At 43.4% G+C, this 14,182-nt stretch overlaps 1 protein-coding gene across 2 annotated transcripts in view; it reads right to left on the bottom strand.

Annotated features, from left to right (window-relative positions):
* The window catches only part of PLCB1 (phospholipase C beta 1), a 2,228,480-nt gene that overhangs the window by 695,715 nt on the left and 1,518,583 nt on the right, over positions 1-14,182 (bottom strand). For both annotated transcript variants that reach the window (XM_078649524.1, XM_078649525.1), the window contains exon 15: positions 5,770-5,843. In XM_078649524.1, coding sequence (XP_078505650.1) covers positions 5,770-5,843 — 74 coding nt within the window. The remainder of the gene's footprint in view (positions 1-5,769; positions 5,844-14,182) is intronic.

Below are 14,182 nucleotides of genomic sequence, written 5' to 3'. Positions count from 1 at the left end.
ATACAGGCCTCAACAACAAAATGGAAGGCAATCTGAACCACCTGGTGGACAAAATGAAAACTGACCTGACTGAGTGATCTGCCTTGGACTTGTCGAGATGAATTAAAGTGCACGTGACAAAAATGTATGAGGAGCCGAGGCGCCATTACATGATTGCAATGCTCCCTTTAAGGATCGCCATGAAGATGATCAGGCAAGTGAACAAAATGCTGAAGCTATTTATTTGAGAAAGGAAGAAGCCACAACAAAAAATGGATGAACTGAATGCAGCCACTGAGTGTGGAGGTCTGAGATGTCGGCAGCTAGAGACACACTGGATATCGTTTTCAGATACTGCAGCTACAGCTACATGAGACTCTTGGAACTCTGCGAAGGGTTAGATAGAAAAAGTTCCTTTTGCAGAGTTATTGGATTTAGATCACTCTACCCCATAATAAACACAATGTCTTATGCTTGGTAACGAGCCCGCAATAATCTACAAGTAGACAGCAGAATTCATGTAGGACCCCTTTTATGGGCAATGGGACCATGTTAATGAGAAGTTCAGAATCAATATGGCCGGAATTCAAACCCAAGGGCGTTCAACACAGAGATCGCAGGAGAAAAAGTGAAAAAGCTTGCAGAAATGTTAACTGATTGGGGGCTTACATTGCTCGATTCTGAAACTATCAATGGGTACCTCTTTGCCTCAATAAACTACTGGAACACCCAACCTATCGAGCTGGCGCCCTGATTCTGGGATTTTGATATATTCGAGAACGCGGGGGACACATGAAGGTGTGGTCGCACGGATTAATTTAATCTTGACAGACGTTAGTTTCTCAAATAGTGTAGCCAGTCTTTTAAAAGGTCAGAGGCCAACCAGACACCATGTGAAGCACTGATGAGGACTGATTTGAGCTTCTTTTGAAGCATGATAACACAAAGGAGGAGTCTGGCTGAAATGTGGGTACTACAACATTTTGCACAGATGACACTGGACGTCAAAAAGGTTAGGAGCTGCATGACTATGTTCTGTGAAAGAATGCTCCAAATGCGTCCAATCAGACAGCAATACAAGGTAAATAGTCTGGGAATGTAACAATAATGTTATGAAGAGATATGGGAAGTAATGAAGGATACTATGTTTATAACAGGCTCTTTGGTGAGCCAGGCGGTGTTGTTACACGACACGTCAATGTTCCCAGAAATCAGGCACCAACACAGGAGATGGTGTCAGTTGTTAAGCCTTATACTCTGAAACTGTGTAGAACTAATATTTGCACAAAGTCAGGGACCTGGGCAAGAAACATTTCATATAGCTTCTTAAAAAAAATATTTACCAAATGATAAATAAAATGAGAGTTTGAAAGGATCTGGAGAGGCTTTGTAAAGGAGAATAGGATGCATGATATCTTAAGGAGATAAAATGGATAATATCTGGGTCAATCTTGGGACGCACGATGGGGCGATGAGAGATGGGAATAGCTGAACCAAAAACGTAGCTGTCTGAGTTTAATTTTAACGTAAGATCCTACCTATATTCCTCTTCATAATTTAATCTGTTTCTGAATTACTATTATTATCCTTCCTCGTCTTTGATGTAATGCACCAGAGAAACAAATAAGCCTATAAGGAGTGATTGATAAATTTGCATTCATTGTTAATGGTGTACTGGGTGCAAGAAAAAGGGGGAGGGAGATAGAGGGAGAAGACTTACAGAAAAAGGTTATATTTGTTGTTAGTGTTTAGCACTGTTTGATCACTGTGTATGCCAGAAATGTTGTTTACATTTCCAAAAATAAAAAAGTTTTAACATGAGAAAGAACACATCAAAAGAATGTTTTCCGATTTTAAAGAAGCACCCAAAGTTATGTTCTGAAAGAATCAGTTGCTGAGGATAGTTTAATGTCTCGTTTGTTGATCAGAAAGTGCCATTATCAGCCATTTCCTAGTAAATGTGAAGTGATACTTCAGTTTACTCTGCACTCTTCCGTTTTAGGTCTGGCATTAGCCAAGGCCATTTCATTTTTACTACATATGTAAAATAGACTTAAAAGGGCTTTTAGCCACCTCTCTTCATCCAGTAGTCTGCTGTCACATTTTGCTTCCCCCCTTTACAGAATACAGCGTGGAGCAATACGTCAGCCTACTTAAGCCACTCATTAACTTCACTTGGAATAACTTCACTTTGCTCTTGAACAAGGAGCACATCTGCACACAATGTAGTTCCCTCATGTGATAGTGTTTTTTGTTTTTAGTTCCCAATTACTTTAGGTTTGTCTGTCTTTGTGTTTAGAGCCTAAAGTCGCAGGACAATTTTGATGTGACCACAGGGAACACCCCAGCTTCATCAGATCCCATCTGAATATAATGCTGTTGTAAGTTTCTTTGGAGTAGCCTTCTTTATTTATCTGGCTGTTGCTACTTCACATCAACTCACATTAACTCTGAATATAAGCTAATGTGTGTGCTTGATCTATCTCTGCAGCCCTGTCTTTCTTTCTACCATTCTTTCTTACCTATGTTCCTTTTTTCTTGTCTTTTTTCTCTTACCCTCTCTTTTTTATTCATTTTTCGGTTTTGATTTGTTTCCAGCCTTCCCTCTTTCCTGTCTTCTTTCTTTATTTCCTCTCTTCTTTCTTTCCTTCTTACCTTCTTTTTCTTTCTTTCTTCCTTTCCTTTTATCTTTCTTTCTTTCTTCCCTTCCTTTTCGTTTCCTTCTTTCCGTCTTTCTTTTCTTTCTTTCGTTATTTCTTTTCTCCTTACCCTCTTTTTGCCTTCTTTTTTCCTTTTTTCCTTCTTTACTTTCTTTTTAATCTTTCCTTCTTCCCTCTTTCCTTCTTCCTCCCTTTCTTTCTTTCTTTCTTTCCTACCTTCTTTCATTCCCTTCATCTTTATTTCTTCTTTTTCTTTGTTTTCCTTCTTTTTTCTTTCCATTCATTTTTCTTTCTTTCCTTTTCCCTTTCTTCCTTTTTCCTTTCCTTCCTTCTTTCTTTGCTTCAGTGTAAAATTGGAAGCTTCAGTTATGGAATGCTTCTGCGAGTATTGTTGTCTTTTTGTGAATGTTTTATTTTCTATTTTTCTGCAGAAATGTAATAAGGACTAGGCCTTATCACCTACATCAGCCATTCATCACTGGTGGTAACAGATCTACAAATCTGGGTCAGAACTGTTCACATGTCTGACAAACCTTTAGTGTTATTTATTGCACTCTCTTGTTGACAGTCACAAACTCATTTGTGGTTGCTGGTGTGCATCTGGCCCTTGGCTGTTTTCAAAGTTATGCAGAACTGTGCAGTCCTAGACTGCTTTTCAGGTGGAAGAGTAGACACAGATTTGTCATATAGAACTTCATAGTCAGTTACTTCATACCACAAAGAGGATTTGCACTAGCACATAACAATTCAATGGTAATACTGGCTAGGGCCAGGTCAAGCCCAGCTCTGTCCCTTTTAATTTACTCATGAGATGCCTTGAGTCAAGACCGCAGACCCATGGGCAAGTGGTGCACTACAGTTCCTGTTACCCATGCAAACACCTGAAGCATGCCGAGGTGGTGTCCATCAGCAGGAGGTGCCATAGGCTACAACATACATCACCTACAGCTAGTGATGGCCCTGGCAGTGATCTTCCAGCATTAAACTAGCCCATAAGGGTAGCAGGATACTAATGGGTCATTATAAATAGCTCCATCAAGGCAATCAATGTTTCTAACTATTGCCTCAGTCTTGGCACATCCCTACCTTTGAGCAAAAATACATTAAACCACACCAGCCTTTAGGATTTCATATCAGCGATGGACATTACTGGCTGATGGTTTGTCACTTTTCACACCCAGAACTGAATTAAAGCAAGAATCTTTCAGCATCATACTATGATGATAAGCTCTCCTTCATGCATTTTGCTTGAGTAATACATAGCAATTCGAATCAGATGTTAGTTCAGAACTCTATTTTTCTACCTAAAATTCTCAGGACAGGCTTCACTAATGAGTAGTTGGTTACCTATTGTAGCTCTCCAGCTACCTTTACTTAGTTACCCTCTGTGTTGCCCATCCTCCAAAAGCTAAAGCTTATGCTTGGTTGAATTAGGTACGTATATGAAAAGAGTTTTCAAGACTATAATGTGTGTATTCTGTTTTTAAAACTAATGAGCCGATGTTTGGCGAGAATTGTTTAGTTTCCAAAATATATTTAAAGCTGATATTTTAAAGATGAATCATTCAGCTTTGGGTAGACTTTTACTAATTGTATTACCTTGATGCCACAGGCATAGCAGCTAAGACTTGCATTACTCACGCAGAAGCATTCCAAATTAAAGCTTTTTTGATTGCCGGTAATCTTGCAGAGGGTGGCTATTATTTAATCTGTATTTGTTGTGGACACTATTACAACACCATAATATTTGTTAGTAGATTAGGATGACATCCATTGAACATAAATAGCTCTGATCAAAGGAGAGGTCGGAGAACCCCTAACTTTGAAACATTATGAAGGTGCGATACTACACATGAACACTAGATGGTAGAAGGATACTGAAGAAAAGAATACTGTAAAACAACATTTAGTCGCTGTTTTTGTTTGTACATATTTTCGATCAAAGCATTATTATTAAGAACCCTTGATAAAATAATGCGCACACAGCACAGCATTCAAGAAGACACTCATAACAGAGCCTCGCTATGCAAATCATGCCAATAAATGACTTTAACTACAAATGCCACCAGGAATTTCGTGCAGCTTTGAAACTCTTCTGAATCTCTTGCCACTACTGAAGGCAAACATATTTTAGTACTTTACAGAAAAGGGAGTCAGATTTGATGATCTAATACTAGTTAGTTCATCTCATCATTGCCAAAAACTGCAGACAGAAAAAATACCAAATAGACAACAGAAACCATTTGTATGGTACACAGAGAATCACCCAACCTTTTCCATCAGCGAGAATTTGACAAACTCTCACGGGACTCACGTATATGTTAGAGGATGGCAACATTTCGACCTTCAACACTTTAGGCAATTTGACATTCTATTGCTACAAGTGTTTCTATCTCAATTTTGTTTGCTTTGCTTTTCAAATGATGCGAAGTTTATAAATTGAAAAGTGTAAAACGTATCTTAATAAAGGTGCAGAAAAAAAATTGTGGGGCAGATTTACAAGCCCCTTGCGACACATTTACGCCGCCGTTGCGCCACTTCTGTGACGCAGCGGCGGCGTAAACCATGCGCCATGTCGTGCCTTATTTACAACGTGACATATCTAGGGGGTTGCGTCAAGTTGTAAAACCCTGCGCCACATTAAACCAGCGTCAGGTTTAATGTATGCAGGGTGGGCGTTCCATCAGAAAAAGCCTCGGAAATGTGACGCAGTGAAATTTACAAGATTTCACTGAGTCACTTTTCCGCCGCCGCTGTATCAAAACCCTGCGCCTGCTTGAGGCAGGCGTAAGGTGTGACGCAGTATGTTAGGTATGGGCAGCCCCTGAGCAATTCTGGAGTTGCGTTGCACTTGCGACACGACTCTAGCAATGCGTCGCCCTTACGCCATCAGATGCGTCACACATCTGTTTATCCTTGCACCACGATGCGCCGCATTGTAAATGCGGCGCATCTGTGGTGGCGCAAGGGTAAACTTGCGTGACGCATCTTACCTGGCGCATCCCTGCTGATATGCAGGGATGCGCCAGTCCTTGTAAATCTGCCCCTTCATTTTCTCACACCCGTGACACATACACCATTACCACTTCAAAGAATAACATAACTACTGAATGAAATTGAAGTCTCTTACCTCATCCATGAATGATTTTTTACAGTCATCTTCATCGTCATCATCTTCTTCTTCACTTTCTATATCAGCTTCACCTACAATATTTGAATTGAGAAATTAAAACCAGACAATGTTTTTAAAGGCATATATTAATAGAGGCTGGCTGTAGCAAACACCCATTTCCTGCACAGTCACCCACGATTTTTCGCCCCGACTACAGAGCTCTCTCCTTGTTGAAAGATATTACCACTGTTCTGTCAGGCCAAATGCTGCTCTCCTTTAGATTACCTGAAAAGAGCTACCAGGCTGATTGTTATAGTTTCATAAATCTTCTTTACAGAAAACCTAACATTTGTGTTGCACAGGTAGCAGGTCTTACATAGCTGCACTTGATCTTAGAAGAATGTTGCTGAACAGACATAAATACTTGGGTACCTGGCATGCTACTATTATACGCTACAAATTTGCAAGGTATAACTTGGTTAAAGTTGTAATCAAGTATCCAGTAGGCCTCTGCTCATGCTCTTTGTTAGCCCAGCACATGGGCACTTTACTAACATCTGTAAAACATAAATGCATTATTCTGTAAAAAGATATGCTGGCTTAGTCAGCTGAGCTTCAGCAAGGAGTGGGATGCAGCCATAATTACATTTGATTCAGAAAAGGGGGTGGTGATGGACAGAGTATCTGAATTAAGCAGAACACTCCTACCCAGTCAAAAGATCAGGGCTTGATCCATCACCGTTTTTTAGCTCACTGCACCATCCCAGTTCAGAACCTGGCTACATGCAAATAAGTCAGTCCCTGGCCCAGTGCATCATGGGAACAGGGCAGACCAAACTACCAAGCCAATTCTTTACTGGAAAGGAAACAAGCTTCCGGGGACCGGTTTCTGGCATTGCAGCCGTCTTCGGCCCGGCTTGCTTGAATCCTGATGGTGCAGTGAGCAAGGGACTCATGTCTGAGCATACCCTTCCACTCCTATAGTGGCCAAAACGATTCAGAAAAGGGGGTGGGCATACCCTTCCACTCCTATAGTGGCCAAAACGATTCAGAAAAGGGGGTGGACGGCTGTAATGCCAGAAACCGGTCCCCGGAAGCTTGTTTCCTTTCCAGTAAAGAATTGGCTTGGTAGTTTGGTCTGCCCTGTTCCCATGATGCACTGGGCCAAGGTCAGACTAATTTGCATATAGCCAGGTTCTGAGCTGGGATGGTGCAGTGAGCTAAAAAACGGTGATGGATCAAGCCCTGATCTTTTGACTGGGTATGAGTGTTCTGTTTAACTCAGATGCTCTGTCCATCACCACCCCCTTCTCTGAATCGTTTTGGCCACTATAGGAGTGGCAGGGTATGCTCAGATGTGAGTCCCTTGCTCACTGCACCATCAGGATTCAAGCAAGCCGGGCCGAAGACGGCTGTAATGCCAGAAACTGGTCCCCGGAAGCTTGTTTCCTTTCCAGTAAAGAATTGGCTTGGTAGTTTGGTCTGCCCTGTTCCCATGATGCACTGGGCCAGGGTCAGACTAATTTGCGTATAGCCAGGTTCTGAGCTGGGATGGTGCAGTGAGCTAAAAAACCGTGATGGATCAAGCCCTGATCTTTTGACTGGGTATGAGTGTTCTGTTTAACTCTGATGCTCTGTCCATCACCACCCCCTTCTCTGAATAATTACATTTGTGCAGTCATATTAAGCGCAAGGGGTTGGTTGTCGTTTGTCTTACCTCCATCTTTAATCAAGATTGCAATGTGATTATAGAGAGGTTGAGAGAGAGGAGCCCCCTTTTTGGCAACTGAGTTGTCGCCTTATTGCTTTGTGGAAACCAGGAACTCCTGGGTGGTGGAAATTGTGCTGCTGCCAGTTTGCAGAGGCGGATTGAAATCTACACTCTTACAAAGGCAGGTCCAAAATTGAGCTAACAAAGGATTGAAGTCGTTGGCAAGCAAGTCAGTAAGGCTGAAAGGTAAAAAATACTGTAGCTCGGTAGGCACCACTCTTGCCTCTTTCCCACATACTTGCAGTAAGTATGACAGTCCCTTTTTACCACAAGTTATTATACATGAAAATAAACACAGTGGATGTGATTGGTTGGATGCCCTGTAGCGTTTGATTTCTCAGTAACAATTTCTTCTAACTCTTCCATTTTGCAGATAAAAGTCGAATGCTACCACTGCTTTCAGACGGCGAAGATGTTTCTTCTACCCTGTTTCCAGGTAATCGGTCTCGTGTTGGCACGTTTCACTGTAAATGTGTTTTGTGTGCACAAGAAATGCTCGTATTTCAGACACAGTTTTAGTGAAAATAATTGCGTAATTAGTGAATGTACACTTACATGCCTTAACATTAGAGGAAGCTTATAATTAGGACTGGAAGTTGCAAAGCTTTTTTGCTCACGACCCTTGAGTATTTCTTGCAGAAGCTCAAAAGTATGTGAAAATCTTATGAGAGCAGGCTTCAGAGTTAAAAACAGGACTTTTGGACAGATTTTATTGTCGCTTCTGGTGTAAGAAAGAAGCCAGGAACACAGACGGGGCATGATGGGGCATCAGCCTCCACCGTGGGATTGGATGCTGTTCTGCCACAGATGACGCCCTGGACTGCTCATGATCTTCCTTGAATTGTGATGGTCCCTGTTACATTGGGTATTACTGAAAGGGGGTCTGCTGCAGATGATGTGGCTTTCCCACTTTGTATATGAACTAGACCCCTCAGACCTACATAGGGTCTACCGAGTTTGACTGGAGGAAATGGTGTGAGACCATGTCTCGTCAATGATGGTGTACGATCCCACAGGTGTTTCAAGTGTGTTGATCGCACGTATGTTTCGTGTTGCATTGCTCGTTTGGATGGGGGATGCTGCTTCTTGTCCTGGGGATGAGGAGTTGGATTTGGGGTTGTAGTTTGAGTCAAGCCCTTTGCTGGTCTTCATCTTAGTTCTGGTCCTGGATGTAGGTCACTGGGGATGAGGGAGCTTCCGCCTCCTAGATATTATGCAATCTGCTGTGCACTCTGGTGTCTGATTTTCTAGGGATGCCTCTTTGAAGTGTAAGTATATGTCCTGGAATGTCCGGGGGCTTAACAATATGTCTAAACATTATAAAGTGTATTCCTATCCTTAGAGTTGAGGGGTTGATATTGCCCTCCTGCAGGAAAGCGCATTTTACTGTCACGCCACAAGCACTGGCGCAGCCAAACATACTATACCACGTTCTTGGCATTTGCCTGGGTACGCCCTGGGGTTTCCTTCCAGAAGACTGGGGAACTGGCCGACCTGGCATGGAGGTATGTAGTGGTTACAGGGAGATTGGTTGGGCGGGACCTTACCTTGGTCAGTATTTATGCCCCGAATGTGGACCAGGTGGGCAGGTGGGCTTGCTGGATGAGTTGACCCAGGTTCCGGCACCCTACCTAGTGCATACTGTCCTTCTGAGGGGTGACTTTAACAGTGTAGTGGATCCCACATTGGATAGATCACATCCACCCCTGCTGGACTTTCTGGTTATTGGGCTATCTCAAACATTTGCAGGCTGGAAGCTTCAGTGGCGGTTGGTTGATTCCGTGTGGCACACACCATTCGTCGACTATAGACTACCCCTTCTTTTCGAGACTAGATGAGTTGAATGTCCACCTCAACATGTTTGTTCCTTTGTTCTCCCGGGGTACATGCACAAGTGCAGAATGTTGAATATCTGTCTGGAATGCTCTGAGATCACAATCCGTTTTAGCAAAGCTTGAGCTGGGAGTTGTCATGGCTCTGCATTCTTGCATGGCAATTAAAGCTTGAGGGGCTAGACAACCTGTTAGTCTTAAATTCGATAGGGAAGGTAGTAGTTTGAGGTTAACCAGACCACAGTATAGATGCCACAGCATGAATTGGATGCTTTTAAGGTGGTAATCGGAGGAAGATGTATCGCAGAGGTGGAAGGGGTGCAGCACACGTTGCTGCGAGAGGTTGACGCTTAGGAGGTGGGATTGCGAGAAGAAGGAGGCCAGGGAATGCTGTTTTACAACAGGAGCTACTGGCAAGCAGAGAAACTCTAGCACACCATGCAGAGTAGCTCAGATATTTCAAATAGTAGGAGTATATGCTTCAGGCACATGATGAGAGGGAAAAGTTGGGACACCTACTGGTGTCGCTGGCTGACCATACCCAGAAAGGCTCAGTGATTATGGAGGTAGAGTTGATGCAATGAGTACCACTGAGTTGGGTAACAATAAACATCTGTTATTCAGCGGCAGGACACCTACGGGTAATCATGAGCTTTACAAATACACCTGTTATGTTCTGTTATGTTATGTTAGAAAGGTTCAGTGATTAAGGAGGTAGAGTTGATGCAAGGGGAGAGGCTCTATCAGCAGAATGACATAAACCATAGTTTTAATGATTACTACATGACTCTACATGCGAGGGCTCCTGGTCAATCAGGACATGAGATTGATGCTTTGTTTGGAACCTCCCATCCTCCTGACGCTCACTCGGGAGGAGGATACAGCTTTGGGAGAGGACATTTTATTGATGGAGATCAGGGCTGTGGTGAAGAATATGGCTTGCGGAAAGGTGACGAGATGGATAGGGGCACAGTTGAGTTTTATGCTGCATATGTTAAGGTCCTTACGCCCAAACTCGTGGAGATTTATAAGGAAACATGCACTCTCAGCACCTACCGACATCTCCATGGGAGGCGCTGGTGATTCTGTTATTGAACCCCAGGATATGAGGGCCTATAGACCTTTATCTATGCTTCATGTTGATTATAAGATTCTGAAACGTGTCCTTGATACACAATTATTGCCTTACATGAATCAGCTGGTACACGAGGATCAGGGTGGATTAATTCTGTGGTGTAAAATGACTATTAATATCCGACGGCTTGTGACATTGATGAGGGATGAAACATGGGATGAACGGAAGGTGGTGGCCATTGCGGTTGACATCAAGAAAGCCTTTGATAGTCTGGAGCGGCCGTTTCTTGATAGAGTGTTTGAGAAGTTTAGGTTGGGCCGCGAATTTGTGAACTGGACTAGGCTTCTGTACTCCAGCTCCACGGCCAGAGGTGGGCGGGGTGCCCGACTGGGGTGCAATTGTACCCATTGCTCTTTGCACATGTGGTCGAGCCTTTGGCCTGTAGCGTGAGATCCAGGGTTCATTATAGGGACTTGGAGGTCCGGGGTTCACTGCATCACATTGCCTTATAGGCTGATGATATTTTCCTATTTTTACATGACGTGGCAATGGAGATTGTGGAGCCTGTTGAACTACTGGATCCCTTTGTGGCAGGATCAAGCCTCGCTATTAACTGGCAGAAGTCTAGTTTGTTTCCAATGAGTAAGGAGCAAACGCTGACCCAGGCCCGATGGGATTGCTGTGGGAACCTACATGCTTGAGATACCTGAAGGTTAAAATATACCATTATACACTGGATCTCCTGGATGGTTATGTGGGTGCGACTATCCAGGCCCTTAAGGCTAATGTGGATTTTTGGAAGTCATTACTGATTTCAGTAGCTGGCCGTATAAACATTGCCAAGAGGATGGTGCTTCCGCGACTGCTCTATTTTTTCACGGTGTTGCCATTACTGGTGCCACCTAGCATCTTTCAGGAGCTTGGGTCACTTATAATTGCTTTCCTATGAGGTAAAGGCCACTGTAGAGTGGCACTAGCTAACCTGCTGTGTCCAGTCCAATCACAGTGGGGGTGCAGGTGGCCCCGGATTTTGCAGCTTAACATTTAGCAGGGCAGATGCAGTGGTTCACCCAGTGGGTAGATGGCTGTCATACATCAGGTAGGGAGATAGGCCCATTTATTCCCATACCCCAGCACTTGTTTCTAGTGCTTCTGACCCCCCGTTGGCTGCTCCACTGACCCCACTCTGAGCTTTAAGTTATGAAGCAGTGCTGGCTGCACTGCTTGCAGAAAACTCATATGAGGCTTCCAAATTCCCCGGATATACCATTGACACGGCTGGTAGTGCTGCCTTACAGTTGTAATTGGCGAGGGTTGAGTGAGTTGGCAGCCTTAGGGGTTGCTTGGGTGGGGGATTTGTTTCGAACAGGGTTGATGATCTTATTTCTGGTATTGCAGAGGGAATTTGAACTTCTAGGAAGCCAATTTTTGCTTCATAGCGCTTTAGTGGCAGCGATTAAGACTCACTGGGGGACTGGGGAGGTTGATCCCCCAACACATCAAGGCTGTCATCTGATTTGCACATCCTCAGGCACCCATAAGGTGGTCACATGTTTTTATCAGTGGATCAGGGCAGATATGATTGCACCTCTGACTGGCCTCAGGGAGAACTGAGAGGAGGATTTGAGGTCCTGATCGCTGAGGCAGACTGTTAAAAAATTCTGGAAAAAGTTCTAAAAGTGTCCAGGAATGCCCGGTTTAAGTATATTAACTTCTACATCCTTCTCAGAGCATATCTTATTCCCGTCTGAGTGAAACAGGTTCTACTGCACTGCTAGGGGTCACATACTCTGGGTGTGCTTGGGCTACCAACTGTAGTGTTCCCTGCTCCTCAGGTCCATGGTTATTGGGTTGGTTTCCAAGCACGGCCAAGTGTAAGGTTACAAATAGGTTCATTGACTTGGCAAAGGTCCTGCCAAAATGGGAGATCCCATTGAAATATGAAGGCCGCTGGGGGACCCAGAGTAGAAACTTGGCATAGTGAAATGGTCAAACTGGCAGGCTTTGAGAATGGAGTGCTGTTCAGAGTGGCAAAACGTGGTTGTGGATACCTTGATGTGGCATAAGCATGGTTAAACTTGGTTGATTGCATGAAAGACCCAGACCCACAGCCACTGGAGAGCTCCCTGGGGAGAGTAGTCATGCAGGAGAGGGAAGAGGCTTGAGGGGAATAGGCAAGCTAGAGGACATTGGAGTGGGCCAAGGGCTACTTTGCATAGATATTTATGGGGGCTTTCTGCTAGGATGGTCGGCCCACACCAGGACTTCCCATATTGAAATACGATCCAATAAAGCCAGTCTGGCTGTGTTAGGGAAGGTGGGAATGTTGGGGTTATTATATGTTGGTTTGCTGGCGGTGGGGTCAAATGTGTGGATGCAGACTGGGGGTGAGGGGAGATCAGAAGCCCTGTCTAGTCTTGCTCTCTGTGTCGAAAACCAATAAAAAATGTGTTGGAAAATAAGAGAATTTATGATTGTAAAGTTATTCATAGTAATTGATGAATGTGGGCAAAACATTCCCAACAATTCATTTACTTTGTCTACTTCATGTATAAATTTATACCAATCCGTGAAGTGGGAGCCAAGACAAAAGTGGGCGGGGCAAAAGTGTGATTTCCTGTGTTAATCCCCAAAGAGAGGTTTGCTTTCTGAAAGAGAAAGAATGGCTGAATAGAAGTACACCAAACTTGGCAAGAAGTTAGAACCTTATTAAGAAAGCATGCCTTTTCTTGTAAATTTCTTGAGGTGGGCGTGAAAGAGTTATCCCTGGTAAAGTTTTGGAGACATTTGAACAGGTGGTGTGAAGATAACCTCTGAATGGACCATTTAAAGTGAATGGGTAGATCCTGATTGGCTTGGTACAACGTGGAGAATGTGATGTGGCAGTTGTTAAAAGTCTCTGGCACTTGGTCCTTGAGTCCTGAAAAAAAAGAAAGGCCACATAAGGGAGCAGGGAGGACACACCATTACTTTTAAGGCCATGTGTTGTGGGGGATCCCAAAGGTACCCCAGATTAGGCAACATTTGTTTTAATAAAACCAATATTTCAGGTTGCTGGTACTATGGTACCAGCATGTGGAATCAACTGTAGTTTGTGATGTCATCAATTATGTCGTGTGAGATGTCACCAGTGATGTAAACAATGATGTCATTAATCAGGTCATGAGTGATGTTATTTGTGAGGTCATAAGCAGTACATGATGAGGACACATTTTTCAGTGAATGTGTGTGTGCCAAACTCATTTAATTAATTTGACATGAATTCCTATGGGTAATTTTCCTACCACTATTGATATCTATAGTGTGCTGCAGCACTAGTTGTTGGCCCATGTGTGCTGTCTGTCTTACTCCAAATCTGAACTGGAGAACATCTTGTGGGTCTCCCAACAACCTAAATGCCACAGACTTATACAGTTTTTCAGACCTTTACTTTAAGATTACGTTTTGTGGATAATGTCCTGAATGTCTATACACAATATCAAAGTATTCATTCAACATGGTATCCATCAGTGTCTCTTGATCATATTTAATGTTGAACTTCGAGCAGCATAAAAAAATGTGTTTGCACCATGAAGTTTTAACTTCTTTTATTATATGGAAACGGGTGTGTCAGGGGCAACCCAGCAGAACATCAGTTTGATTTGATGTAAAGCCAGATCAAATAAAATAAACAGATGCAGTGGACACAGGTAAGCACGGTGAGGTGGGGCAGGGGCGGGAAGTGGTGGGTGGAGGGGGAAGTCGACAGATGAC

The sequence above is a fragment of the Lissotriton helveticus genome, chromosome 6 (assembly GCF_964261635.1).
Source record: "Lissotriton helveticus chromosome 6, aLisHel1.1, whole genome shotgun sequence".
Lineage (NCBI taxonomy): Eukaryota > Metazoa > Chordata > Amphibia > Caudata > Salamandridae > Lissotriton > Lissotriton helveticus.
This window is presented reverse-complemented; position numbering and strand designations above follow the sequence as displayed.